The sequence below is a fragment of the Centroberyx affinis genome, unplaced genomic scaffold, assembly GCF_046629955.1.
Source record: "Centroberyx affinis isolate AG114_WGS23_722 - 3 ecotype Tasmania unplaced genomic scaffold, CSIRO-AGI_Caff_v1 ptg001221l_1, whole genome shotgun sequence".
In the NCBI taxonomy this organism is placed as follows: domain Eukaryota; kingdom Metazoa; phylum Chordata; class Actinopteri; order Beryciformes; family Berycidae; genus Centroberyx; species Centroberyx affinis.
In genome coordinates this window covers 43,061-52,226 of record NW_027279737.1, presented here as the reverse complement: position 1 = coordinate 52,226, position 9,166 = coordinate 43,061, and the positions used below count along the sequence as shown (strand labels likewise).

General features: G+C 42.4%; 1 protein-coding gene across 1 annotated transcript; it reads right to left on the bottom strand.

Moving 5' to 3' along the window:
• Window positions 1–179: 179 nt before the first annotated feature.
• On the bottom strand, window positions 180–7,093 carry LOC139648522 (CD5 antigen-like; the record flags this gene model as incomplete). Its single annotated transcript, XM_071524673.1, has 4 exons — window positions 7,039–7,093; window positions 5,821–5,948; window positions 577–880; window positions 180–482 (listed from the first exon to the last, which is right to left on the bottom strand). Coding segments are annotated over exons 1-4 (790 nt in total), but the record flags the coding sequence as incomplete, so codon positions are not given.
• Between the last annotated feature and the right edge of the window lie 2,073 nt (window positions 7,094–9,166).

Sequence of the window (9,166 nt, the reverse complement as noted above, 5' to 3'; positions counted from 1 at the left end):
TTAGCCAAATGGCTAACTTAGCCTGCCCAAACAGAAAGTTCATTAGTGTACACACATTTTTCCTTCTGAGCGAATACACAGGCCCCAGAATAAAAGATTCCACACTGAAAGCCTCCCTGACAGAGGAAGGAAGAGACTGGAAACATTACTGTCATAGTTGATGTCACTGATGGTGTTACCTGAGCAGGTGATCTGCAGGCTGAAAGAGGAAGAGTCAGACTCTGTTAGTACACACTCCCTCAGTGTAGACCCAGACTGAAGACAGGAAGGATCGATACTCCATACAGATCTTGATGAGGAATCCTCTCTGCTTTCAGTTGAAACAACAGAGCCACAGTCCAGCTGTCTACACACTACAGTTGCTGACTTCAGGTTCCACTCAGAGCTCAAGTCATCCACTGGTTTCCAGTCTCCATGTTGTTTCATCTCCAGTTCACCAGCACAGTGGCTGGCTCCTCCCACCAACCTGACATCATCAGGCTCTGAACAGAGACAAGAGAGTCATTAGTAAAAGAAGTAAAGTCACTTTGATTAGAACAGAAATGAAGCAAATCCAAGCTGCAGCTCCTCTTCTACCTGAGCAGGTGAGTCCAACAGCTTTGCCAGGTGAGCAGGTGTTTCTAGCTGAGCCTGAGCTTCCACAGTCCAGGAGAACAGACTCACTGCCTTCACACTGGAACTCTTTGGTCCACATTGGAGCCTCCACTTCTCCATAGAGCGCCCCCTGGAGGACTGAAGGAGCCCCACAGCCAAGCTCCCTACAGACCACCTCTGCATCCTGCTGGTCAAAGTCAGCTTCACACACTGAGGACCAGGACTGGTTAGACTTCACCTCCAGTCTGCCTGAGCACAGACTAGACCCATTCACCAGCCTCACAGACTCTGGAGAGAGAGAGAGAGAGAGAGAGAGAGGGAGAGAGAGAGAGTGAGAGAGAGAGAGAGAGAGAGAGAGAGAGAGAGAGAGAGAGAGAGAGAGACAGCTAGAGTTTTGAATCTTAACAGCTCTGTAAATATTCTTACACTTCAAAAACATACATTCATTGGTCTGGTTATCAATAGAATAATCAACTTCCAACAAACAAAAACAAGTACAAGCCTTCTTCAACTCAGTTCAATTCATCTCTAAAGATAAGCTCCTCCCCCTCAACAGAGCACAGTACACCTCCATAAGACCAGATACAGTATATATTAATTTATCCAGATCCTTCATAGCATTATAATAATTAAAATCAACCTGTACTCTGGCCTTCAGCATCCTGATGAACAAATCTTCTGCACTCTAATCTTCTTTATTCCTCGAGTTTTGACTGTATTTACAACCAAGAATAAAAGACTGTTTAGAAAAAAACTCTCCAAACAACTTAACATCCTGTTTAACAGAAGAAACAGATATGAAGGTCGAGCACATTCAGAAAAGCAATGAAACAGTTTCTCTCTGGACACAATAGGGACAGCTGTCTTTGACATTAGGGTTTAAAACAGAGATAAAAGCACTGACAGCCACTATGCCATGCAGGATCCTCCACTGCAGATCACCAGCTGTTTTTGTTAACAGTGGTTTGTATAATGCCCTCCACACTGGTCTCACCTCCTCTTTCAAGCTCATTGAGCTCTCCAAGGTGTGTCACTTCGACCATTCGGTTTTGTTTTATTCAACATTTTCACAATCATGTTATACATCGTTTTACCTTTTACATCACCAAGTCTGTATTAACTGCATCCCCCATTTCTAAAAAAGGACCCACACAATCTTTAAAATCAGGAGCAATAGTCAGTGATGGAAAAGGATCTTCACTGTCAGGATGCTGCTAACAAAGAACATTCCTTCTCTGTAAGCTGACATCTCCAGTTGTCCAGCAGCTGACTAATGAGCCGTGTGGATCTCACTCCCAGGTGAGACGCTAGTGCAGCAGCATTGTCCAGGTTTGGCCCGCCAAGTCCACTACGTCACCCAGTGTGACGATTTTCACCATGCAGAACAGTTTTAAGACTGTGGGTCCAACCCCACAGCTTGTGACTAAACGTCCTCCATAAACCACTGGTTCCTTTAAAGCCAGTACAGAGAGTCAGACCATTACAGTCTCTCCTTCCTGAACATACTCCACACTCTCAACAGTCCACGTCTCCATCTCCATTTGCTAAGACGTCCTTCAGCTTTCTCTAAAACATTTTCCCAGTTCTTATTTGCAAAAGACTCAGTCCCCAGAAACACTCCCAGATATTTAAATCCTGCTTTTTTCCAGGTGAGCCCACCAGGTAAACTGAGCATCCTACACGACCCCTTTCCAACCATCAGTGCCTCGCTTTTACCCCAGTTAACCTTTGCTGACGAAATTAAATTACATTATTACATCATCAGCATAAGCAGAAAGTTTAAAAAGTTGAGTTTATGCAGCAGGGGCTCAATAGCCAGAGAATACAACATACCAGACAAAGGGCAACCTGCCTGACTCCCTCTGAACTTTAAAGGAGCATTCAAACCACCGTTCAATTTTAAAGGGTAACTTCGGTATTTTTCAACCTGGACCCTATTTTCCCAACTGCATGTGTCTAAGTAACTAATGGGGACAACAATTTTTGAAATTGGTCCAGTATTGAGCGAGATCGCTTCAGCCGGCAGCCGCGAAACGGGCTGCAATGTAATCCGATGGGGCAATGCGCACCGTCAATGTACGTCCACTAAAAGTGCTTGTTTTACCACTGACAGGCTCAGATTGTTATTATAAGTGTCTGACAACATTGAGGTGAAAAATACTGAAGTTACCCTTTAAGTACACTCCCAATGTCACTGTACAGAGCCTGGATCTTAGCTATAAAACCTGGGTTGAAACTGAAAGCTTGTAGAGTTGCCATAATTACTGGTGTTCAACCCGGTCAAAAGCCTTTTCCTGATCTATGAAAATGAGACCAGTTTCAAACCCCAATGAACTAGAGACGTCCAAAGCATCCAGAATTAGAGTGATATTGTCTGTGATCAACCTGCCGGGCACACAGCAGGTCTGGTCAACATGAATGACCTGCTTCATCACTTCTCTCAGTCTAGTGGCCGACACCTGAGAGAGGATCTTATAATCGGTGCAGAGCAGAGACGCCGGCCTCCAGTTCTTTATCTGCTGCAAGTCTCCTTTTTAAGACAGGAGGGTAAGGACGGCCCTCCTGCAACTCAGTGGCAAGCGCCCTTTAGTCAAACTGTCTCTCAGAACAGACAAGTCTTCACCGATCTCTCTCCAGAAAGACTAAAAGTCTACAGGTAGACCATCAACACCTGGCGCCTTGCCACTCTGCAGACTTTGCACAGCAGCGCACAGTTCATCAGGAGACAGTTGTGACTCAAGCTCTGCATTAGAGTCCTCGTCAATCTTTGGTAGACCGTCATAGAATGCTTGTGCGCACTCTGGATCCTCTTTATGCTCGCTCTGGTAGAGATCACCATAAAACTCTGCTGCATACTTGTGAATCTCAGAAGATTCTGACAGCAACAGACCAGTGTTCGAACACAGTGAGTGAATGAATCTTTCTTTGGCCATTCTTGTGCTCTAGACTGAAGAAAAAGTGAGATGAGGCATCCATTTGTGTGGCATTCAAAAACCGTGAGCGTACCAGCGCCCCCTGTGCTGTAATACCCAGCAGGTTCGCCAAAGCAGGGTTTTTAGATTTGAGAGCCTCAATATGGCCTCGATCTCCTGTGGACTCTGCTGAACCCTGGAGTTCCACCACTTCACTCTCTAGATCTCTCACAGATCTGACTAAGTCCTTTGTGACATTGCGAGTGTACTGCTGACAAAACTGCTTTATCTGACACTTCCCAATATCCCACCAATGTTGTAAACAACTAAAATCAGCCTTTCTATTTCTGTACTCATTCCAAAAAAACGTTTTAAAATTATTGTATTATGTATTATGTATTATGTAAAAGAACTGTATTAAAATGCCAAAAAGGACTTTTTCATATAACACACTCTTCATAGAAACACTGAAAAAGGAAATGATCAGAAAAACCAACTGGGTTCAAATGACATCCTCTAAAGACACTGAAGTGATGTTTAAAACAATAAAAGCGATCAAGCCTGGCCATAGAGAGCACATTATCCTTTGAGTGTGTCCAGGTATACTGCCTCTGGTTTCTGTGAAAACTTCTCCACACATCGCTCAGTTCATTTGATTCAACTAAACGTTGAAGCCGACTCCGTGAAGCAGGATGTGGTTCCTGATGGTTCCCGTCTAATTTATCATTTTCTGTACAATTACAATCACCTCCCAGAAATAAATATTCCTCCCTATTACAACTATGAATTGTATTACATCAGTAAAACACCGTCTTTCAGCACCAAGAACTGGAGCATAAACATTTATAAAAACCATTGTGACATTCTCATATTGTGCTTTAATTTTCAGCAATCGACCAGCAACTATTTCTTCCACATCATAAGAATCTGGCATAAATTTCAGGCGGAAAATCTCTTGCTCAGTAAAGCTTTCTCAAACCTCCTGCATTTTTCACGACACACCTGACTGAACCAACAAACAGTTTCAGGTGTGGAAAGAAGCTCTCCACCTTCACTGCTTGTAGGAACTTCCTAATCTTAATGAGAGAGCAGCTGCTCTCTGAATCAGCCTGCACCTGAGAGGCGGAGGCAGAATCTGCATCACTGTCACTGTCATCTGTGTTCTCCTCCGGTAAAGAGGATGGGAGCTTCGTTTCTTTAGAAGCTTTTTTTTGCTTTTGAACTGTTTTGGCTGCTTTCTTTAGGTTTCCTTTTAACAGACATTTTCATAAGATTGTCATCTAGCGTCACATCTTCCTCCTCCACTAAAACAGCCTCTCTGCCACTCTGGCAGCGGTCTGTCCTGCCTGCTCTCCAGTCTTTTTATTTTGCCCAGGCTGTTTGCTTTGCTCGGTTCTCTCACTAATCCCATTTTATTATATGTTTGTATGTTACATTTACTTTATTGTTTCTACACAAACATTAATTACTTACAAATACACACTCACTGTGTGGTGAAGAGTCTGGGTATGGGAGCTGAGTATGCAGCAACCCAGAGTCTACACTGACACACACACACACACACACTGATACAAGGGGGAGGGGATTTTAATGTGAAAATGTTGATCTGTAACTGATATACTGTACTGCTTTGACAACATGCATTTCTTTACTGTAATGACAATAAAGCATATTTGGAATTAAATTGAGAGGAAGAGAGACAGAAAGAGAAAAAGACAGACAGACAGATGAACAGAGACAGGTAGAGAGAAAGTCAAGTTGCAATATTGATCTAGATTCAGTTCTTATTTGTTATTATTAGGATAATACCAGAATATTTTTTTCCTGTCTCCATTATCTCAAATACATGAAAAAGCTCAGAGACAAACTGCTGCCTTGACTAACGTAATACATTATTATGTTAACAGCTCCACTATAGCAGTTAGAGGGGAGCTGCCTTGCTGAAGGGCACCACAGTAAAAGAGGGGGATTTGAACCAGTGAGCTTCCAGCAACAAGCCCACTTCTCTTCCCTTTAGGATGCCATTGTCCTGGATAACTTTACAGTTCAGTCCAATGTAAACCACTGACTGTCACTGTGACAGAGGAAGGAAGAGACTGGAAACATTACTGTCATAGTTGATGTCATTGATGGTGTTACCTGAGCAGGTGATCTGCAGGCTGAGAGGGGAAGAAAAAGACTCTGTTGATACACACTTGCTCAGTGTAGACCCAGACTGAAGACAGGAAGACCTGATCCTCCATACAGATCTTAGTGAGGAATCCTTTCTCCTTTCTGTTGAAACAGCAGAGCCACAGTCCAGCCGTCTACACACTACAGCTGCTGACTTCAGGTTCCAGTCAGAGCTCCAGTCATACACTGGTCTCCAGTCTCCCTGGTGTTTAATCTCCAGTCCACCAGCACAGCGGCTGGCTCCTCCCACCAACCGGACATCATCAGGCACTGAACAGAGACAAGAGACTAATTAGTTAAAAAAAAAAAAAAAGTAAACTTACTTTGATTTAAAAAAGAAAATCAAACCAAATCAAACAGCTGTTTCTCTTTTTTTTAATTCTCAATTTCTATTTCTTTCCTCTATTTACCTGTTGACTTGTGTGTTTCTTCAGCCTGGAGTCCTGAGCAGAAAAAGCAGAAAATAAATGAGTATCATGATTTGATGATTTGTTTTCTCATGTCATTGTCATTGTCAGGCACGTGCGCTGGGGGGGGGGTGGCTGCCTCTTTTCCCTTAATTGAGCAAAGTGTAGTGCGCTGTAGACAGAGCTGCTATCTATCAATAAATAAATTAATTAATATGTGACTAGTTGCAGCCATTACTTGAACCTGGCAGTATATCACATATCCTGCAATTATTTATTAGCAAGTAGGCTGTCAATATATCAATGTAGCTAACTGAAACTTGGCCTGAATTGACTATTGCTAGCTAGCTTGATGCTGCTGCCCATGTTGACTTCCTTAGCCCAGTAGCCCAGATTATCTTGGTTGCTAACATTATTTTTTCATTTTACATATTATATAGTGAGTGGCTGCAAGATGCCCTCGAAAGCCAGAAGGGCAAAAGTAAAAGAGAAAGTAAACCAGCAGGCAGCTGGAGGGACTCAAGACAACAGGCAGACTTGAGAGTCAGATGGTGGTAGGGCAAGCTAACTTAACTTCATATTTATCATGCAAGGACAAACATTGATTCAGTGACTTTATCATAAAAATTATCCAATGAAGATGTTACATTTTGTTTACAGCTTGTACTATTATGATAGAAATATAATAATAGAATAAGATAGTAGAGGATTAATTACTAAGATAAGTTTTGTTTCTTTGTTTTATTTAATATTTAGCACAGGCAGACAGAAATGCAGAGAGATGAGGGGGAGAAAGAAGAGGACAGTGAGACAGAAAGACAAGAGATGGAAGCAAATATAACAGATGAGTAAAGTAAAGGGCGATAACAACACCGCATTGCTGCACTATGAAGACACAGAGATTATTCCACAGACTGTTTGACACTGTGATGCCCCTTTTTTTATTTGAGCACCTGCCCCTGAAGAGCTCTCTGCAGGTCCCTGGTCATTGTCCATGTCACCGTCCATTCCCCTGTTTGTCCCGGCACCTGTTGCACACTCAGCCGTCCCTCTGTGACTCGGCCCGCCCGAGGTTTCTAACAGTTTTTCCTAATAAGGTTTTCTTGGGAGTTTCTCCTTGTTTGCTTCGAGGGTCTAAGGCTGGTGGTGCTGGGTAGGTTAGGATAGGTGGGTTTGCTGTGTCTTGCTCTAACTTGCTATTGTGTGTCTTGTGCTTTGTTTTGCTTCCATAAGTTTGTGTTACATCATTTTGTTCTATGATTGATTGTTAAATCTGTTGATCAGTTAGATCTGGGTCGGCTCTTTCTCTGTAAAGTCCTTTGAGACAGGCTTGTGATGAAGGTTATAGAAATAAATGAACTTGAACTGAAATCAGAGCCGTGGACAAACTAAACACTCAAGGAGCACTGGAGGATCTCAATTACAAAGCACAGAGATTATGGACTGAAATGGAGCATCGCGTTAGTTCAGGCAGAACACTGAAGTTGTGCACGCTATCAGCTGATTGGCTATCAGCTGTCCAATCCAAGCTGACTCTCATCACCAATCACATTCAAACAAGTCAATGAGGCGGTCTTTATAATCTGCCAGCTCACACTGCTGCATTCATGCCACTGCTGCTGTTGACCAAAGTCGACGCAATTCCTTCCGCAACGTGATCTCACAAAAATACGTGAAATGAACACGAACTCTAAAACGGCGATTTACGTGTTGTGGACACGTATTATGGGAAAAAAACGTGTCTCCACCACAAACTGAATTATGTCCCAAAGGTCGGTTAACCATTACATTTAGGCAACTAAAACAAGTTTGGTTAAGGTTAGGGAAATGGTTTGGTCATGGTTAAATAAGAAAAGCGTTTGTTAAAAATTTAAAAAAATGTGACTCACAGTTGCATGTCCTATGGGAACGCTGGGAATCAAACCCTGGTCACCAACATCAAAGGCAAACATATTCGCCCATCCGCCACCCCGACCACAACACCGTGACTAGCCTACTTCAATATCACAGTACTTCCTGTTTATAGTCGTGTCTCCCTCACAGAACCGTATCGTGCTGGGAACACGTAAATTTAACACTTTACGTTCCACCAACACGTAATTCTCTGTTAACATGTCGTGTTCATTTCATGTTTTTCTGTGAGATCAGTCTGTCCTTCCACCACCCCAACCTCCTCCTGTATTATCTGTTCCCAGGATGCTGTGCAAGCTATCTCTGAATTATATCTGGTTTTATGTTGGTTCATATTATTAATGATTTGTCTACTATGCCTTGGGGGGTTTATTGCGCTCCCTGCAGAATCTCTTGCATGCTGCTTGGATTCATTGGGGAGCTTCCTCAAGAGCAGAGCCTTTTCCGCCAAATACAACTGTATAACCATTAGTGCTGTAATGGTCCAAACTCCTTTGACGTAAGTCTCTGACTGAACTCAGCTGTGATTCATTTTGACAAGGTCAATGTGCATAATTTGACTCATTAAATATAAATGATGAGATGAACTAAACTGAATTAAATCCAGAGGGAAACTCAGGTGTCACTACAGCAGTCAGCAGGGAAACACTCAACACCAAACACACAAACACTCACTACACTACAAAACACACATTTCACAATACAAAACTCAAACGCACTCCTCAGCTAACTAAATTACAATGTTGTGGCAGTAAGTGTGTTTACATTCATACTAATAATTCAATCTTAACCCGATTAAAGCAATACTTTGATTATTGACTATGTCATGGAAAGGCCTTTATCTGATTATAAGGTCATAATCACAGTAACATAACCTGGTTAACAAGCTACTTTCCTGCTCAATCTCTCCATGTATTGGGGCTTGTAAAGATATTTTGTTTTTTCTCACACTGTGCAGGTCAAAGGTCAGACACAGGTTATTCCTTTAACATCACTTGTGATAATAGTGAAACCTGCAGTAATAACAATACTTGGGTCAGAGCAGCTCTGCAGCATCACATACTTTGACATTAAGTCTTTTATGCAGTAACTCTCTTGACCAAGACATTACCACAGATAGAAAACACTGTTAGAGTTTTACCTGCTATCAAAACAACATGAATCAATTGT